The sequence below is a fragment of the Myotis nattereri genome (assembly GCF_964212035.1).
Source record: "Myotis nattereri genome assembly, chromosome: 14".
NCBI classification, from domain to species: Eukaryota; Metazoa; Chordata; class Mammalia; order Chiroptera; family Vespertilionidae; genus Myotis; species Myotis nattereri.
The window spans coordinates 31,709,353-31,729,484 of NC_138089.1; the positions used below are offsets into that span (position 1 = coordinate 31,709,353).

At 45.3% G+C, this 20,132-nt stretch overlaps 1 protein-coding gene and 1 pseudogene across 2 annotated transcripts; both read left to right on the forward strand.

The window, feature by feature from the left end:
• Nucleotides 1–24: 24 nt before the first annotated feature.
• Nucleotides 25–795, forward strand: LOC308529773 (proline-rich protein 23C-like; the record flags this gene model as incomplete). Its single annotated transcript, XM_081106085.1, has 1 exon — nucleotides 25–795. One exon carries the CDS (start codon nucleotides 25–27, stop codon nucleotides 793–795), a length of 771 nt encoding a protein of 256 aa, XP_080962211.1.
• A 6,181-nt stretch (nucleotides 796–6,976) lies between these two features.
• Nucleotides 6,977–7,746, forward strand: LOC308529408 (proline-rich protein 23A-like; annotated as a pseudogene). The gene is made up of 2 exons: nucleotides 6,977–7,528; nucleotides 7,587–7,746. The product of its transcript is annotated as a proline-rich protein 23A-like (transcript).
• Nucleotides 7,747–20,132: the final 12,386 nt, after the last annotated feature.

Here is a 20,132-nt window from a genome sequence, read left to right on the forward strand (position 1 = left end):
AGCACCGCCCGCAGCGCCACTCGGATGATAGGCAGCCGCCTCCTCAGCCCCAGCTTCCATGCTGCGCCCTCGTGGGGACCCCAGTCCGGGGGACCCGGCCCCGCCAAGCGCCGCCGAATTGAGGAGCCCGCGGGCCCTGAAGACGGGATGGCGCCCAGCCTGCAAGGCCCGGCGGGACCCCGGGCCGCCGACGCGCTCACCTCCGTGCTCGTCCTGGCTGCAGGCTGTGCCCTGCAGCTGCCTCTGAACGGCGGCGTCGCCCTGGTGCTGCAGCCCGAGCCCACGTCGGTCCTGCAAGTGTCTCTGGGGGGGCACACCCTCGTGCTGGTCCCCGAGACGCTCTTGGGCCCGGGAGCGGGGGCGCACCCGCCCGTCGGCCCGCAACCCGGCGCTCTCCTGGGCGCTCCCGCGGGAGGCGTCGCCCTCCAGCAGGGATTCTTCTGCGCATTTGCTCCACACGTCGCCGTCCCAGTAGAGGCCCACCACCAGGACGAGGACGCGGCCCCCGGGTTCCTGCCTCCCTGCATGGTCCCTGCAGCCGGCTGGGTCGCTGGAACGGGGTTAGGCCCCCGCCCGCACGGCCCCACCAGACAGCCATGGCCTCGGGCCCCCACGCCTAGTCCAGAGAGACGCCCGCCTGGGCCCGACTTCAACCTGAACTTCCACCTGTGGGAGCGCTTCCCCAGCTCACCGCTCCAAGCTCTACCCCCGTCCGCCAGTCCAGGTCCGCAGGTGCGCCCCCGGCGCCCTCTGGGGCCGGCTCCCAAGGCCCGGAAACGCCTGTTCTGGGAATGAACTGCCCCTCCCCCCAGAGTTATACTAACTAAATATCCTACAACCTGGAAACTGAGCGCTTCATGTGCAAACAATTCCTTCCGTGCAGACTGGCTCTAGTAAGCAGATAAGACGGTAGGAAGAGAAAGCAAATTCTGGACCTCATCATTGAAATGGAAAATCTGCCCAGGGATATGAAACAATGTGTTCTCAGAGGGCTGGGCTTTTTTACACGATCATTCTCAGGCCCCTCCATCCCCTTCGTTTTGTATCAGTTATTTTCTCTCAAACTGGATCAGCCCCATACAGTTACTCCCATTTCTCCCCAAACCAAGAATTCACGGGATTTCTCGTGTGGTTTTTTTTTTTCTTGTAGGTTTTCTCATGAATGTATACTCATAGCCATTGGTTTTCTCTTTCTTGGTGTGTCCAGATGCCCTTCTGGAAAACTGCAAAACAGCATAATGGTAACTGTTGGATTTTATCAGATGTTTCCAGCATGCATTGGGATTTTTAAATCTGTTCATCCGGTGGTTTTGACCTATAGACTGATGTAAAATGTTTGCATTTCTGCTAGTCCACATCATTTCATACCTTTTTAATTTTACTCTGACCTTTTTACTATGTAAATCAAACTTTAACATTTAAAATTTTATTTATCATATTTGCTTCACATTTTTATTAAAGAAATAAAATATTATTGATCAGGCCCTGAAGTCAACATGATTTCTTAAATATATTTTTATTGATTTCAGAGAGGAAGGGAGAGGGAGAGAAACATCAATGATGAGAGAATCATTGATGGACTGCCTCCTGCACGCCCCCTACTAGGGATGAGCCTGCAACCTGGGCATATAACCCCAGATAGAAGTGAACTCCGGACCTTTCAGTCCACAGGCCGACACTATCCACTGAGCAAAACCAGCTAGGCCCAGTCCTCGGCAAACTCATTAGTCAACAGAGCCAAATAGCAACAGTACAACGTTTGAAATTTCTTTTGAGAGCCAAATTTTTTAAACTTAAACTATATAGGTAGGTACATTGTTATTAACTTAATTAGGGTACTCCTAAGGCTTAGGAAGAGCCACACTCAAGGGGCCAAAAAGCCGCATGTGGCTCCCGAGCCGCAGTTTGCCGACCACAGGCACTAGGGCAACATGATTTTATTTTTTTAAACATCGATACTAATAGGTTTACCACATACTTTACCAATTCTTCTCTGCCTCTTTCTTCTTATGTTCCACTCTTAAAGTCTAGCCACAATTTTCTTCTTGCTGAAGACTATCTGTTAATAGTTCTTTCCACTATGTCCTATGTATGATAAATTATCTTGGTTTTGTAAACCTGAACATGTTTTTGTGTAGTAAGCTCTCTTACTCTTATGTTTTATTGCATATTCACTAATTCTAACGTGATGTTTAACTAAAGATGTTAGTCCATTGTTCTGCCATTTTGTTGTTTTTGAAAGAAGAAGTCTTCTGCTAATCAGTTTGTTATTCCTTCTGTATTTAATTCTGCTATTAATTTTAGCATATTTTTTAATGTTTCTTTTCCTTTGGTGTTCTAGAGTTTTATTGTAATGTCTCTGGGGTAAATTCTATTTTTATTTGGCTGAGTGGAATTTATCAATATGGGGAATTATCTCTTAACTGAAATCCCACAAAATCGTAGGCCCTATATCTTAGAATATCCCACATATCCCCATCTCTGGAAATCCAATCAGATATAGTGCTCAATCTCCCATGACTCTTAACATTTTGTTATATGTATGTGTGCCTTAATTCCAGTTTTCTTTATTCTTTAACCCAACTAACTGTTTCATTAACTGTTTCCAGTATTCTGTTTATATTTCTATAAGAAAGTTTTCATTTCAAAAATTATATTGTTTTCTTTTTTTTTTTTTTACAGAGAGGAAGGGAGAGAGATAGTTAGAAACATCGATGAGAGAGAAACATCGATCAGCTGCCTCTTGCACACCCCCTACTGGGGATGTGCCCGCAACCAAGGTACATGCCCTTGACCAGAATCAAACCTGGGACACTTCAGTCTGCAGGCCGACGCTCTATCCACTGAGCCAAACCAGTTACGGCTATATTGTTTTCTTTTCAAGATTTTTACTTCCTTCATCTTGTTTCAGACTTCTCCAGTTAGTGTTATAAACTCCCATTTTTGTTTCATGGGTGGTATTCCATCCTTTATGTTCTGAAATTTTTAAAACATGAATTAATAGCTCAATTAATTCAATTTCCTCACAGGTAAAACCTATTATTTGTTTTTAATCATATTGGAATCTCTCATGTGCTCAGTAATTTTTATGAGCGGGCACATTTTGAGTGGGAATTCATCTTCTGCTTCCACAGTTATAATTTCTATAGTTTCCACTTCCAAGTGGACCACAACTCAGAACTAAGGCAGGACTCTTGTAACTTGTCTCTGTGAAAACTCACAGGTCGAATCCCCAAGCAATCATACAGTGACCATTCCCAGTTTCAACCTCTTTCTTTGATCAACCACAGGCACTGCCATAAATAAAATAGTGGTAAGTGCCCCTTCAAACTCTGATGATTGACAATAGGCCGATATTCGGCCCTCTCAAAAGAGCAAAAATTCCATTAGTCTCACTACCACAAATACACCATATCAGCTGTCCATCAGAGACTGGATTTTCTACTCTATTTCTGGTCCCTGAAAGTACTAGTAGATGTCTATATTTAATATGACTTAATATTTTCTATCTCTGCTTCCAGTAGGAGGGATTTCCCCTGTACTACCATCTTGTCCACAATTTCCACCACACTCAACCATCCTTCCTCCTTCTCCCCATAACATATCAATTAATCAGCCAAATTAGCTGGTTATTTTGAAGAGAGAAGATGGCCCTGTTTGCAAAACTGTCTTCTACTACAAAAGCTTCATAATCTATACTAGAAATCACTAAGGACATCCATTTTTAGCAATATGTGAACCAAATAGTCAAAAAATCCTCAAGAACAACACTCTTGAAACTGATGAATAAAATGTTATTCTAACATTTTTTAAAGGTGTATCTTAGCTTGTAAATGTAAGAGAAGTCCTCCAACACCAAAAATGATGACATGCCACAAATCCAGAGAGGAAAGTAGGTGCTGAAACAAGAGGACACATAGGGGTTCCTAACATCCTGTGGCAACCTAGAGCTTTAGTTTTAATGGTCCATTTATGAGAGAGAGAAAATACTATTTAGTTGTCACACAGCCCTGAAAAAAGTCCCAGGCTTCCCAAACATAATGCCTCCAATAGGTAATCTAACAAGCAAAGGAAAAAAACTCATAATACAAAAGGAGATGGGACTTAAATGTATCTGTCTGGGCTCTGACTCCAGGTAAAATGAAAGCAAATCTGTTGGGGGGTGATGAGGGGAGCTGAGAGCTTCGTTTGAGATAGTCTCTGGTTGATGGTGAGCCTGGCAAAAGCAGAACAAAATTTCTCCAAGGAGAATACACCTTCTTCCCAAGGCTAAGTATCTTCTCAGTGAAATCTTCCACTGATTATAAACTCATAATTCAAATTTAAAAAAACATATAAGGAAACAAACCAAAATAAAGTGAGAATAAGTGAGAGACATTCAAAACAAGAAAAAGGAGAATTGATGAATTATCAGATATAAAATATTTTTAAATAAATTTAATTTGATTGAGAACATAAAAGAGGGCAACCTAAATGTAGCTAAGAAAAAAATATCAAACCTGGCCGGTGTGGCTCAGTGGTTGAGCATCAACCAATAGTTCTGGAACATATTATAGTATCTTCATTCAAGAAGCACAACTTTCAAGGCTGATAAATTTAAATATGCACATTTAGACAGATTACTGTAAACCCACCAAACACCAAATTCAAAGAGAACAGTGTCATATACAAAAAGAAAAGACAACCACAATGAAAAGGCATATTACACAGACGTTACATGAATGGCCAACACATACATGAAAACCTCATGAGTAATCAGAGAAATACAACATAAATACATGATGGGATACAATTTACACCATCAGATTGAAAATGCTTACAAATCTAACTATACTAAGTGTTGTCAAGGATGTGGTACAAAGGGGACACAGATGCAGGGTAAATATTTAAGAAAGGAGTTTGACCTTCTCTATTACTGTTAGGGTGCCACACACTGCTACCCAGCAATTCCACATCTAGATGTTTTGCCTTAAGCATAGAGATAAAAGTCAAAGATCTCTGTTTTAAAGTTAAACAAATCCAAGACATACTATTTAATTTCATAAAATGTCCTTCTCTCCTCTGAGCTTCACCAATGAGGACTGGAGAGAGCATCAGGTTTGGTACAGTGCAATGGCAGGGCAGGTTTTCTGGAAAGTGCAGGGGAATGCTCCTTGGATGCTCATTGGGGGCCCCATGGCACTTATTCGTGAGGGGAAAATTAGCCAAAATACAACCTCATAAACCACTTGCTTACTTTTACAAGTGCCTATGTCTAAAGTCTCTAAGATTTTCCTGCAGGCTATGGAAAGCCTTTACCCCATCTCTGACCACTCCTTCTGCAAATGATTCTTGACATTTTTTTTTTAATAAAAAAGCTTTTAAAATATTCAAGTGAAACTGCAGTTTTTTGTTAGAGATCAGGCTGTGGTATTTAATAATAATAATAGTAAAAATTTATCATAAGGTTAATTTTTTGTATTCAAACTTTCTGTCTTACTTGTATTACATTGAGTCCTTAAAAATTAGTTTATTCAGTCCTCATTGGTGAAGCTCAGAGGAGAGAAGGAAATTTTACAAAATTAAATAGTATATGTTGGATTTGTTAAATGAATGAACGAATGATTTTTCCCTATCATCACATCTGAAGAATTCTTATTCATTATCTCTGTGAGTAATGCTACTTCCCTATTCTGTGTTCTCCCTTCCATCTCCAATAGTCATGTAGAATTGCTTTCTCTCTGACAATGTCTTTTAGTTTGCTTTTCTTATTTCATATGTTTTTAACCTTCTTAGCTCCATGCATACTATTTCTAGTTCAGTATTTCCAGTTTCAATTCTGTCTAAACTTTTGTTTAACCCATTCATTGAATTTCTTGCTTCCATGTTTCCATATTTAATCCCTAGAAGTGTTTTTTTTTAGTTCCTTTTTAGTTCCCTTTTTTAGTTACAGCTGACCTATTAGTTCAGGTGTACAATATTGCAATTAGATATTTATGTACCTTACAATCACCCTGATAAGTCCAGTACCCACCTGGCACCAACATAGTTATTACAATATTATTGACTATATTCCCTATGCCAATGGTTCTCAACCTTGGCTGTACATTAGAATCACCTGGGAATCTTTTTAAAATCCTGATTTCTGGGCCTCATCCTCCAGAAATTCTGTTTCTTTGTTACTAATGTTGTGATCCCACCCCATTACAAAGAAACAATTTCTGGAGGATGAGACCCAGAAATCAGGATTTTAAAAAAAGATTCCCAGGTGATTCTAATGTGCAGCCAAGGTTGAGAACCACTGCCCTATGCTGTACTTTATCATTAGCTCCTTTTTAAAGCTGCCATATTTAACAAACATATATTAAGTGCCTACTACGTACCAGGCACTTTTCCAAACTCCAACAATACGGGCAAGAACAAAACATTTAGAAACCACTACCTTCATGGAGTGCAATAATTCACCCAATAAAGAATGCTGCCTTACATTTAAGTAGTAGCAAGAGGAGAGATATGAAGCTGCATGTAGTTGGATATATTTTGAAGATAGAGAAAACAGGATTTCTTGTGAAAGGTGTGAGAGAGTCAAGGATAAATTAAGAGTTTGGGGCCTGAGCACAAAAAGGATGGAACTATTGTTTTCTGAGATTGGAAGGTCCTTGAGCAGATATAGAAAGAAAGAAAAAAAAAAAAAGGTATGTTCCATTTTTAATGTGTTGTTTCAAGTGCCAGGAGGCGGGGCTTATAGTGAGACGCAGGTCACCTGCCATCTCACTTTGTCACTCAGTGCGCTGGAGGGCAAGACCTAAGCCCCGCAAGGCTCTCCTAGAATCTGGGGCTGCAGGCCTCCCGGGAGGCACCCCCCGAGTTCCCAGGACTCGCTCAGCGATGCCCGACCCTTCGCCCAGCCCGCCCCCAGCCCGCCTCACCTGTCGCCGACGCCGAGTGACACTCGCCCTCTGCCAGGCCCCGCAGCACCGCCCGCAGCGCCACTCGGATGATAGGCAGCCGCCTCCCCAGCCCCAGCTTCCATGCTGCGCCCTCGTGGGGACCCCAGTCCGGGGGACCCGGCCCCGCCAAGCGCCGCCGAATTGAGGAGCGCGCGGGCCCTGAAGACGGGATGGCGCCCAGCCTGCAAGGCCCGGCGGGACCCCGGGCCGCCGACGCGCTCACCTCCGTGCTCGTCCTGGCTGCAGGCTGTGCCCTGCAGCTGCCTCTGAACGGCGGCGTCGCCCTGGTGCTGCAGCCCGAGCCCACGTCGGTCCTGCAAGTGTCTCTGGGGGGGCACACCCTCGTGCTGGTCCCCGAGACGCTCTTGGGCCCGGGAGCGGGGGCGCACCCGCCCGTCGGCCCGCAACCCGGCGCTCTCCTGGGCGCTCCCGCGGGAGGCGTCGCCCTCCAGCAGGGATTCTTCTGCGCATTTGCCCCACACATCGCCGTCCCAGTAGTGGCCCACCACCAGGACGAGGACGCGGCCCCCGGGTTCCTGCCTCCCTGCATGGTCGCTGCAGCCGGCTGGGTCGCGGGGTTCCGCCCCTCCGCTAGAATGGTGTTAGGCACCTCCGCTAGGTCCCATCAGAGCCGTGGCCTCGGGCCCCCACGGCTAGTCCCCTGGTCCCTACTTCCACCCCGACTTCCACTTTCTGGAGCCCTTCCCCATCTCTACCCCCAACCTCTACCTCCGCCTCCCAGTCCCGGTCCCCACGCTGGCCCCCAGCGCCCTCTGGTCCTGCGCGCGAGACTGGGAGAGGCCTGTTCCAGGGATGAACTGCCTCCCAGTTCCTTGCCACCGGCCTCCGGCGCTGGTGATCCACCAAGACTCGCTGTGAGCTCTTACCACTACTCAGAGATGGAGCATCTTCCTTCGTAGACAGTGGGCAGCTGCGGTTTTTGTTTGTTTTGTTAGTTTTTTTTTAGAAAAGGCCTTGCTCCGTAGCAGGCAAGGACATTTTTTAAAAGCAGATTCTTGTAAGGTCCTTTAGCAAAGAGCCACAGAGAGCTAAGCATAGATTTTTAGGTTCCTTGTCTCTGTTGCATGAGCGGCTTTTTCCACCTGTCTTTCACCTTCAGGCAAATCCATTTTTGTTTCACCCCTACTGTTGCCTCAAACTCATCTCAATTTTTCCCCACATTTATCTTTTTCCCCCAACACCTCCTCCATGCATCTCTCCTTTCTCTCCATTCCAGGTTGTTGTTGTTTTGCCTTTTTGTAGCTATGAGTAGGTCTGTATATTTCCCTAATGTTATCTGAGGAGCTTCTGGTCAGCATTTTTTGTTTTTGCATGCACGGAATTTATTAAGAAGAGCCTTGCGAAAGAGAAGCAAAGTAAACAGCAGTGGTCAGAGGGAGAAGTTGAGGTGCTACAGGTCCAGTAACAGCTCCAGCCCACCTCGTTGGGAGCCTTGGAGTGAGCATGGCTGGCCAGAGTTGTCCCATGTTAGGCTGAAATAGGCCAGTTCCCTCATTCATCAGCCCCTGGGTGTGAGACACCAGGGAGGGGCCCTGGTCCTGGTCAAGGCAGCTTTCTTCAGCTGAGACCATTTCTAAAGGGGATGGCAGCTGGAAGCTTTCTGTCCATAGGACTCCTCGCAGTGATGATATTGATTTCTTTTTACCTTGATGTCCATCTCCATTTATTCCTGCCTTTAATTATGACTAGCAGTGAAGTGATTGTAATATTACTTACGTAAGCTTTGAATATTTGGATAAAGTCTGATCGCCAATTTTCTTTATCGAACTTCGTTCTTGCTTTTCTAACACCTTTCCCTGGACCTGGTCCATCAAGATAAATGCATATCGAAGAAGTAAATGAATAAATGACACACAAGTGTGATGCCTTGGACTTTGGGGGATATTTCTAAAATTAGAACATAAAGTTAGTAAAAGCAATATTTAATGAAAGGAGGAAGCTAGGATATTGATTTGTTACAGAAGCATATGCAGTGCCATATTCTCCTGCACTTTACCAATCAATCAAATGGGTGTTCTTAATCATGGCTTCCCCTTGACTTCCGCTCAGAATGACAGGAAGAACAGCTGCTCACTAGGATGCACTCGGCTTCACAGCATGGACATTTATTATTGAGCATTTTTTCATGCTCATTAGCCCACCATCCAGAATTTTTGGGTGTTATTCATTAGTACTATTTTCATAATGTTGGTTTCACTATAAAGAATTTTTTACAGATAATGTAATCATATCCTTTGCTCCCCATTCCCTGTCCCCTCCTCACCATTGCCAGAGGATTCTCATCATGTTATGAATTTTGTGGATATCATTCTAGTCACTATATGAATGCTACATATACTGTTTCCAGATATAAATAATATTTATGTTGTTTCATTGACAATTAATTTTACATAACTGGCATCATATTCTTCAGTTTTTTCCTCAACTTTATTTTTGAAATCATAAATTATAAATATACATGGTTCATTTCTCCTAAATATTTAAGTTTCCATTATATGAATATACCATATTTTATTCACTAATTTAATAATAGGTATTTGTGCTTCCAGCTTTCAGTATTACAGTCAATTACTGAATCATTCATCCTTTACCATTTATAATGCCAATTCAGTTCTATGCAAAATTCCACCATGATAATAAACTAAAGACAGTTTTAAATAAACATAAAACTGAATTACTTTGCCACTAGTAAACCCTCTCTAAAGGAAATCCTAAATGATATACTTCAAACAGAAGAATAATGATGTCAAGGTGGAAGTTCTGAGAAGTAGGGCAGGAAATAAGAACAAGCAGAGTACTATATACGTCAGTAATGAATCTAAATGAATAATGGCTGACTAAAAGATTAATAATGTCTTAAGATGATAAAAACAAAACAAAGATAAGATTAAAACATATACCAACCATCAAGAGAATGAGAAGACAAGCTCAGACTGGGAGAAAATATTTGTAAAATATATATCTGATAAAGAATTATTAGCCAAAATTATAGAAGTAACTCCCAAAACTCAACAGTAAGAAAACAAAGCAGTTCTAAGAGGGAAGTTCAGAGTGATAATTGCTTACATTAAGAAACAAGAAAAATTTCGCCCTAACCGATTTGGCTCAGTGGATAGAGCGTCAGTCTGCGGGCTGAAGGGTCCCAGGTTCGATTCTGGTCAAGGGCATGTACCTTGGTTGTGGGCACATCCCCAGTGGGGAGTGTGCAGGAGGCAGCTGATTGATGTTTCTCTCTCATTGATGTTTCTAACTCTCTATCCTTCTTCCTTTCTCTCTGTAAAAAAATCAATAAAATATATATTTTTTTAAAAAGAAACAAGAAAAATTTCAAGTAAACAATATCACTTTATACCTCAAGGAACCAGAAAAAGAAGAACAAACTAAGCCCAAAGTTAGTCAAAGGAATGAAATAAAGATCAGAGCAGAAATTAATGAAATAGAGACTTAAATGATACTAGACGAAAATTAATGAAACAAAAAGATGTACATTCAGAAAGCCAAGAGACATATGAAAACATGCTCAAAGTCACTAGTCATCTGAGAGATGCAAATCAAAACAACAATGAGGTACCATCTCACACAGGTCAGACTGGCTATCATCAACAAATCAACAAACGACAAGTGCTGGAGAGGATGTGGAGAAAAAGGAACACTCGTGCACTGCTGGTGGGAATGCAGACTGGTGCAGCCACTATGGAAGACAGTATGGAGTTTCCTCAAAAAACTAAAAATGGAACTTCCATTTGGCCCTGTGATCCCACTTCTAGGAATATATCCCAAGAAACCAGAAACACCAATCAGAAAGGATATATGCACCCATATGTTCATAGCAGCACAATTCACCATAGCTAAGATCTGGAAACAGCCTAAGTGCCCATCAGTAGATGAATGGATTAGAAAACTGTGGTACATCTACACGATGGAATACTATGCTGCTGTAAAAAAGAAGGAACTCTTACCATTTGCAACAGCATGGATGGAACTGGAGAGCATTATGCTAAGTGAAATAAGGCAGTCAATGCAGGAAAAATACCACATGATCTCACTCATTCATGGATAATAGAGACCATTATAAACTTTTGAACAATAATAGATACAGAGGCAGAGCTGCCTCAAACAGATTGTCAAACTGCAGCGGGAAGGCCGGGGAGGGTTGGGGGGCAGGAGGGAGGGGGGTAAGAGATCAAGTGAAGGACTTGTATGCATGCATATAAGCATAACCAATGGACATAAGACACTGGGGGGCAGGGGGGAGGCCAGGGGACTGTCAAGGGCGGGGGGAAAAAAAGGACACATATGTAATACCCTTTGTAATACTTTAAGCAATAAAAAAAAAAAGAAACAAAAAGATGTTTTTTAAAAAAGATAAACAAAATTGGCAAACCCTTAACTAGACTCACCAAGAAAAAAAGAGAAAGGACTTAAATAATAAAATCAGAAATGAAATAGGAGACATTACAACTGATACCACAGAAATACAAAGGAGCATAAGAGATCACTATGAATAACCATAAGCCAAAAAAATTGGACAATCTAGAAGAAAAGGATAAATTCCTAGAAATGTACAACCTATGAATACTGAATCATGAAGAAACAGAAAATCTGAAGAGACCAATTACTAGTAAGGAGACTAAGTTAGTAATCAAAAACTTCCCAATAAACAAAAGTCCAGAACCAGATGGCTTCACTGGTGAATTCTACTAAACATTTAACAAAGAATTAATACAAATCTTTCTCAAACTCTTCTAAAGTAGAAGAAGAGGAAATACTTCCAAACTCATTTTCTGAGGCCAGCATTACCCTGATGCCAAAACCAGACCAGGATGCCACAAGAAAATAAAATTACAGTCCTATATCCCCAATGAACATAGAGGCAAAAACCCTCAGCAAAACATTACCAAACCAAATTGAACAATACAATTAAAGGATCATACACCATGATCAAGTAGAATTTATTTCAGGGATGAAAGGATGGTTCAGTATCTACAAATCAATCAATCCCACTTAGAACCTCACTGTCCGCATCTGTAAGATGGGCAGGTGTCAGACTAGATCTCCAAGGGCCCTCCCAACTCTATCACTTGAGCCTGAAGCCCAGAAATATACATGACAGGTAACAATAGAGAATGGAAAATGCATGGAAAAGAGCAAGAAAGGTAGAAGAAGGAGAAAGAGGGGCAATGTCACCTAACAAACTCCTCCTCAGCCTGACTCTCCCCGGTGTCACCTTCTCAGGAAGCCTACCCTGACCCCCACCCCATGGCCCTCTTTCAGGCTCCCCTTTAGTACTCAGCTAGGGACCAGGTCAAGGCCGGGCCCTGGCTGAGTGAACGTTAGTGAAGTGAAGAAACGAAGCTCTGAGGGAGAGAATATGTGAACAAAGTGTGCTGCCTTCTCTGTGGGGCCAGCAGTGCTCGGAAAGCCCCCTATGATTGAGCTGGCATGTGAACCAATGATGTGTGAATACACGAGTGAACTGGAGAAAGAAGGACCTAGACGGGGCAGCTGCCTCCCCCGAAAGGGAATTGGGAAGGGACAGACTAGCTGGCTGGTACTGGGGTGATGCCAGAGGCAGTTTCTAGAAACAGAGTTTTGGATGCATGCTAAGAGTCAGGAGCTAAGGTTTGGAAGGAGGCATGAGGAAGCAGAAACGCCAAAGAGAGTGGAGGAGTTTGTGAAGACACTTCTTGACCCCCAGCCCCACTCGGTACCTTACTAACTCCTGCTCATATTACTAGCCTCTGATCCCCAAACCCCCAGTGTGGCTCCGCCCCCTCCTGCTACCATAATTTTAGTTAAATGACTATTCAGTATCCGATTGCTTCCCCCACAGGGTCTGTTAGCTTTGAGAACACAGGCAGTGCCCTGTTAACCACTGAATGGCCAGCCCCGGCCCCGGCCCTGGGCCTGGCACATGGTGGGCACTCAAGAAATAGTTGTTGAATACAAGAATGAACAGAAGAATGGTGATTGGGAAACCTCTGGGGGCAAGGCAGTCCTCTCAGGGCCCCGGTGGAAGTCACCTGCTAAGGATGGATGGATGGGGACCGGCAGGTAGGCTGGCAGCCCCTGACACGTTGGCCATGCAGTTTGGCCACAGATCCACGGGGAGAGGGTGGGACCACAGCTGTCTGGGACCGCTCAGCACACTCCAAGCAGCATGTCAGGGATTCTCTGCCCTGGTTTGAGGGCTGGGCCGGCAGCCTTAAAGGAAGCTTGGGAAATTGTTGCAACCAGCTTGCCCTTCTGGGGCCTGCCATCATGCCGGCCTGTTTTCCTGCCCTCTACTATGGTCTGGTGATGAGGGAGCTTGCCTGTGGCTCATTCTCCATCACACAAGCCCAAATCAGCCACATTCTTCCTCCAATTCGCACATGGAACCTAAACATCCTGGCCCTGGTTTTACTTTCCCTCCTAAGCCCCTGTGCTTCCCTGACTGAGCGCCCTTCTGAAATCCTAGAGGTTTGTTCCCAAGCAGTATATTCCACACACAGCCTGAAGTGGGATTACAGTCGAGATAAATAAAAGATTAGTTTCCAAGTTTTGGGACTAAATAAAGGATCAGATTCTTGGTGATTGGGAGATAAAAGGAATTGGGGGGGATTGTTCATGGATGAACCAATTCAGAAGCCGTATGGGGCAGTGGGTGGGACCGGAAGCTCAGTTTTCCCTCGGGTCTCCTTGCGGGTCTCCCTCACTACCCACCCTGCCCATCTGGTTTCACTTCTGAGACAAGCTGAGCAAGCCAGGGCAGCAGGGAGCCCAAGCCAGGAGCCTGCTTAGAGTCTCTGACCAGGCTGGGTGTTGTCAGGGATGACTGAGTATATAGAACTGGCCCTGACACTGGATTCAGAGGGTCTTCTGTATCCCAGGGGAGTGTAATGTCCAGGTCACACTTCCCTTCTCTGGAAGATGTTTGCATGCCAATCATAACTCTCGGGAACATCGCTAACGACCTAGGATTAAGCAAAAGCAGCCTCTGGCATTGGGTACATTCACTCTTATTTTTCACCAAGTTTAACAGCATCATCTATCTTGCTTTTCCCTAGGGCCTGACAGATTTGCTACAGCAAGTTAGAAGGGAAAGTAGAAACGAAAGATTCCCTGAAGCAAAGACAGTTGACTGTCCGGATGGGAAGGGGGCACCATGAAAAGCAAGGAGGAAAAGGCCTCAAGAAGCACTCGCTGTGGGCCAGGCAGTGGCCTGACAATCACCAGCTGGTGTTCTGAATCCTGAGCCCAGGAGCCCAGAGAAAAATTAGCCTACACCCAGGGAGCTTTACTTGTAAAGGCAAGTGAGTTCAGCGTGGCCTCCCCGTCCCAGGTGGCAAAAGGTACAGAGATCTCCTCTCTTAAAGCATGAGTTCCGTGGCTGAGAATGTAATATCTATAGGAAGGATCATTGCTTATTGATTTGGGATCATTGAGGGTGCTCTGGTTAGATTAATGTTAGCCAGCATTGTATCTGTAGTGGCAGTAGGAATAAAGAAAAGTGGGCATCATTTTATGAGAATTTACCAGGCACTATTATAAGCACATTTCACATGTTAATTTGTTTAGTCCTTATAAGAAGCCCATGAAGTTAACAGAACTTGTTAGCTGTGGGGAAAAGTCCTGGGAAGAAAAGGAAAGAATTATAATTTTTCAAACTGGATTTATCTTGAATATTTAATAAGAGCTCAAAAATCCAACTATCTCTTAATAATTCATGAATTCAGCCTGAATGATGATGATGCCATAAATGACGAATATGACCTTAAAATAAAAAAATCCAAAAATATGTTTTAATCAGTCATCTACATGCAAACTGCATTATTGCACCCTGAAACATATGGAATGAAAATTTCAATTTCCAGCTAATATGTGGGTATTTGAGAAGATCTCCATGTTTAGCAACATGCAGGGGGGAAAAAGCCAAATATCTGACATTTTTCCCCCACTCAGTTGTTTTGGGAACCTGTAGACAAGCAGCATCAGAAATCAATCTCTCTCTCTCTCTCTCTCTCTCTCTCTCTCTCTCTCTCTCTCACACACACACACACACACACACACACACACACACACAAAACCACCACCACCACCGAAACAAGAGTACCCCAGCTAAGCCTCAACCAACCTGCCTCCTGGTTACCCTTCCTGGAGACTCCTGGTCTAAGGCTGTAGGTGGAGTTGGGGAGAGTGACACACGTGTTCCACACAGGACAATTACTGATGAGCAGCACTGGCAACCTAGACCCCTCCACCCTACCCCTCCGCAACACTCCCATTTTATTGGAGATAAAAGGGGAAATGCCCCTGACCTGGCTGCTTTCCATGTGGGCCTCACAGATCAGAGCACAGAACCCTAAGAGCATCCGTCAGCTGAGGATCAAGCCTCTCCTGGAGGCAGCCAGTGAGGGGTGGAAGGAGCCGTTCTTCCGGCGGACCCCCTCCCAGATGCAGTGGCTCCGGGAACTCCAAAGTGGAAACTCAACTCCTGGAGAACAACTGGCCGCAAACTGAGAGCTCCCTGTTTATTTTAACTTCCACTCTGAGCCTCCCAACTCCGCAGTGGGTGCCGGACCACCTGCAGCAGCATTCCCAGGAAAGCCTTTTGAACCTGGACCAGCTCCCTGGGGTGGGGTGCAGGAATCTGCATGTTGAAAGGGCTCCCTGATCAGCCTTACGCTCCATAAAGGCTGGGAACCACTTCCCTAGAGATGTATTCATTCCACCTGGGTGCAGCTTCTTCCATTTCTTCAGGTCTCATATTGGACTGTGCTTCAATTCAACAAAATTTATGGAGAGCCTGCTCCAGACCAGACCCTGTTCTAGGCACAGGGGGTGCAGGGCTGACAGGGACCCAGGCCCTGCCTTCAGGGAGGCTACGGTGACTTCAGTGTCAGAACGATGCCGACAGCCAGAGCATGTGTGAGGACTCCCTTTTTACAAATGAGAAAGCCTGTGAGTTCAGCGTGCCCACAGCTCAGACCTAGGGCTCAGAGAGTGTAAGCAACTTGCCCAAGGTCGCACGGCTGCTAGGTGATATGGCTAGAGTTAGAATCGCTCCCCTCAGTTCAGACCCATGCTCTTGCCCTGCCCCTCTGAGCATTAAAGACTCCAGTGGGAGAGTCAGAGCTGGAAGGACCCTTCGCAGACAACTAACTGTTCCAGGAACATGCAAGAGGTTTTCATTGTCATTTCAACTCTAATCACTTAACAATGATTCCCTCCAATCGTGGGGAGGGCACTGCAGTCATATCCAGGATCACTGACAGAGATGCTGCAATTCCTTAGCCACGTCTACAGTGGGTGCAGGACCAGGGAGCGGCTGCACATGGACTACATGTCCACGCTGGTCCTGCATATAGATAAACCCTCCATTTTATTGATGGGGAAACTGAAACCCAAGAAAAGACAGAAACTGCCCAAGTCTCAGACCCAGGACGAGACTAGAACCAAGGTCTCCAAAACGCTAGTCAAGGGCTGTTTACACTGTCCAGTGCTGCCTTTCCCATGCAGCCAAGGCGATTAAACTGATCAATGGATCAAACTGTCCGGTATCAAAACCCTTCTGGTGTCGGTGCAAAGCGTCCTGTGGAGTCCAGGGGAGGGAGAGGAGGCTGAAACAGTAGGGGGACCAACTAGGGAAGTGGTGCCTTCTAGTTCTCCCCTTCTGAAGCGGGAAGGAAGAAACACATTTCTGAGCCTCCACTTGTGCTGGGCACTGTGCTAACTATCAACTATCCGATTGAATCCTTGCCATTACCCTGTGAGGAAGCTGCACTGTGCAGAGGGGAGACAGTGGTGGGAGAGGCTAAGTGGCTGAGCCCAGCTCACATAACCCAAGTGGCTAAGCCAGGACAGAACCTCAGGGCTCTGGGCTCTACAGCCCACCCCTGCACCAAGTGGGAGGGGTAGAGCACACGTTTTGGGGTCAGAAAGGCCTTGTTTTGAGTCCCAACTCTACCATACTGACTCCGCAACTTTTGGAGGTGCCTTCGCCACTGGGCACTTTAGTTTCTTCATCTGTACAATTAGGAGCGAGCAGGGCTTAGCTCAGAGAGTTGTTGTTAGTTTTAAATGAAATAATATAGGAAATGCTAAGCTATAGCTGGCACCCCACAAATAGTAGCTCGTAATCGCCCTGCTACCACACCGCCCTGGACGTATATATCACCTGGACACCTGCCACCCAGGGCTGGCCTGGATGTCCCAATTGGAGAAGGTCCCATTCTGAGATCATCTTGCTAATTTCCCTGTTTCCCACACCTGGAGTTAGAACCCCAGAGCCCCGTATACAAATGTGTGCAAGTGCTATGTAAGTCACAAGGAAGCCCTAGCTGCTTTGGCTCAGTGGATAGAGCATCGGCCTGGGGACTGATGAGTCACGGGTTTAATTCAGGGTAAGGTCACACATGTCCTGGTTGCGGGCTCGATCCCCAGTGGGGGGCGTGCAGGAGGCAGCCAATCATTGATTCTCTCTCATCATTGCTGTTTCTATCTCTCTCCCTCTCCCTTCCTCTCTGAAATCAATAAAAAATATATTTTAAAAAAATAAATCACAAGGGAGAAAGAAACATGTCTTTGGAAAAGTTAGGAAGTCGGGTACCCACAGGCAGACTCACCTCAGAGCAACTGCCACAAGGTGGCAACCTAAGAAGTAGCTATAAATTGGCACAGCTGTTCCAAGCCAGGCCACCCCCTCAGCTTCTCAGTCAGAAGGGGTCTCACCCAGCTGTGTTCACACCAGCGACAGGAGGGATTGTGAGCACATCAAAGCTCAGTGGCTGGCCGGCGTGGCTGTGTTGAGCAATGAGGTCCGATTCTGGTCTAGGGCACATGCCCACGTTGCTGCTCAATCCCCCGGGGGGAGGGGGGGCATGCATGAGGCAGCTGATCAATGATTCTCTCATCATTGATGTTTCTATCTCTCTTTCCCTCTCCCTTCCTCTCTGAGATCAATAAAAATGTATTTTAAACGCTCAGTGGTTAGAGTTTTCACCCTGAGACAGTGAGGCATTGTGCTCTTCTTTACTCTTTGGCCCAAGAACAATTGATGAGTTTCTTTTAAATGCTTCTTGAGCCGAAACCGGTTTGGCTCAGTGGACAGAGCGTTGGCCTGCGGACTGAAGGGTCCCAGGTTCGATTCCGGTCAAGGGCATGTACCTGGGTTGTGGGCATATCCCCAGTAGGAGATGTGCAGGAGGCAGCTGATCGATGTTTCTCTCTCATCGATGTTTCTAACTCTCAATCTCTCTCCCTTCCTCTCTGTAAAAAATCAATAAAATATATTAAAAAAAATAAAAATAAATAAATGCTTCTTGGATGGATGAAGAATGTACTTAAATTACAAGAGTTAGTAAAAGGAAAAATAAAATTAACTACTTGTATCTATGACGCATATGTAAATAAGGAAGCTGCTGGCTAGGGAGACTGCAATCTGTTGATGTCTCCTGGTGACATTTAACCTGCAAAACATTCGGTTTTAAGTCTGGGCCTTGGTCGTAAAAGGCAGTGGTCACTATTTTCTATTTAGTGGAAACTAAATCCAAAGGAGTGGTGGCCTTAGAAGGCCTGAGACCCCACCTCCTACGGGCTGTAGTGTGTGCCAGCATCTCCTCAGACCCACTGACACAAGAAGGAGGGGCACCCCAACCTCATTCATTCCACAACTGGCCTTTACGGTGCTTTATATGCATTATCTGATTGACGCCTCCTCACAAAACCTCATGCAAGTCACACAGCTACTATTTTGGTCCCCATTTTACAGATGAGAAAACCGAGGTTTAATGACATCAAGTAACGTGGCCCAAGTTCTCATCCAGGAAGTGGCAGGTCCAGGAGGCAGACTTAATTTCCTGACTCCAGTACTTAATTTCTAACAACTTCTTAGTCGCACCTGTCCTGCCGCCCAAGGAACCCCTAAGCACCCATGAAGGCCCCGACAGTGAGGCTGGGGAGTGGGAAGACCATGGTCTCTGCCCTCGGGGGCCTTTCCAACCATACGGGGCAAGAACAACAGGCAGAGTTGCCACTGTGAGGCTGGGATTGTTTTCTTGGAGAAGAATCTTAGGAGAGGTTCTGAAAGAGGAGCTTGCACCCAGAGACCAGGACTTCTTCCGATGGCTCATTTCTGCCAGAATCTCAGAGAGCCGCCATTTTTACTGTATTTCACCCGAACAGGCAGTGTGTATGTGTGTGCAATGGGAGGGAGGAGTGGGCCACGTTCTAATGACAGAGCAAGCATGATGTGACCTCGACTTGATTTTGCTGTTTACCCACCGATGTCCTGGTCCGGAGTAACACAATCCGTCACCTCGGGCAGGAGCCAACATCAAGAATGGGGCTGGAGTCATCGGGTTTCCCCCTGCGAACTGCTGGGACCGAGAAGCACTTTCAAAGGGCAGCTGATAAAATTGCTGTTTGACCCTCCTTTTAGCTGAAAAGCAGACACCCTCAAAATAGCTTTTCTTTTTATTAACTACGTTATTGGAGAAATAGTGAGGGATTGATTTCATAATCAATTCTCCAGATAAAGGTAACGTCTGTGGAGTAAGCAGGCAAGAGCTGCCAAAGGATGGATACGTGTGTGTGTGTGTGTGTGTGTGTGTGTGTGTGTGTGTGTGTGTGTTCACGGTGTGGCTGCGTCTCATCTCGGAGCTTGTGGTCCCCTCAGACCCTCTGTTCAGCCTCCATAGACAAGACTTTTTGCCCCTAGACTTCATAGAATGCACAGTCGTCTGAGCACATTATCCCTGATTTCAGCCTGAAAAGCAGCGAGCTCTAATAAAGCGGTCATTATATCGACAGCCCACCGAAGGAATTAAATATTTGAAATGAATTTATTCACTCAGTTAGGAATCAGCAAGTGTTTATTAAGTCACAGGTAAGGTACTAGGTGCTGAGGATACAAAAGTCATCAAAAAAGCTAGTCCTTGCCCTTACACAGTGTATAAGTGACGAGCAGAGGCAGACATAAATCAAATGATCAGGTAAGCAAGAGTAAATGACCAAAATATTAAAAACAAAAATAATAAATTACCAAAGATGATGGTGACTTGGCGAACGGAGCAGTAATGGAGATAGAGAGGAGAGGACAGGATGGATGGGTAGCTAGAAGGTTCAACTGAGAGTGCTGGTGATGCACCTGGGCCATGAGCAAGGCAGGAGCTGAGCACAATTCCTGTGCCATTCACCAGG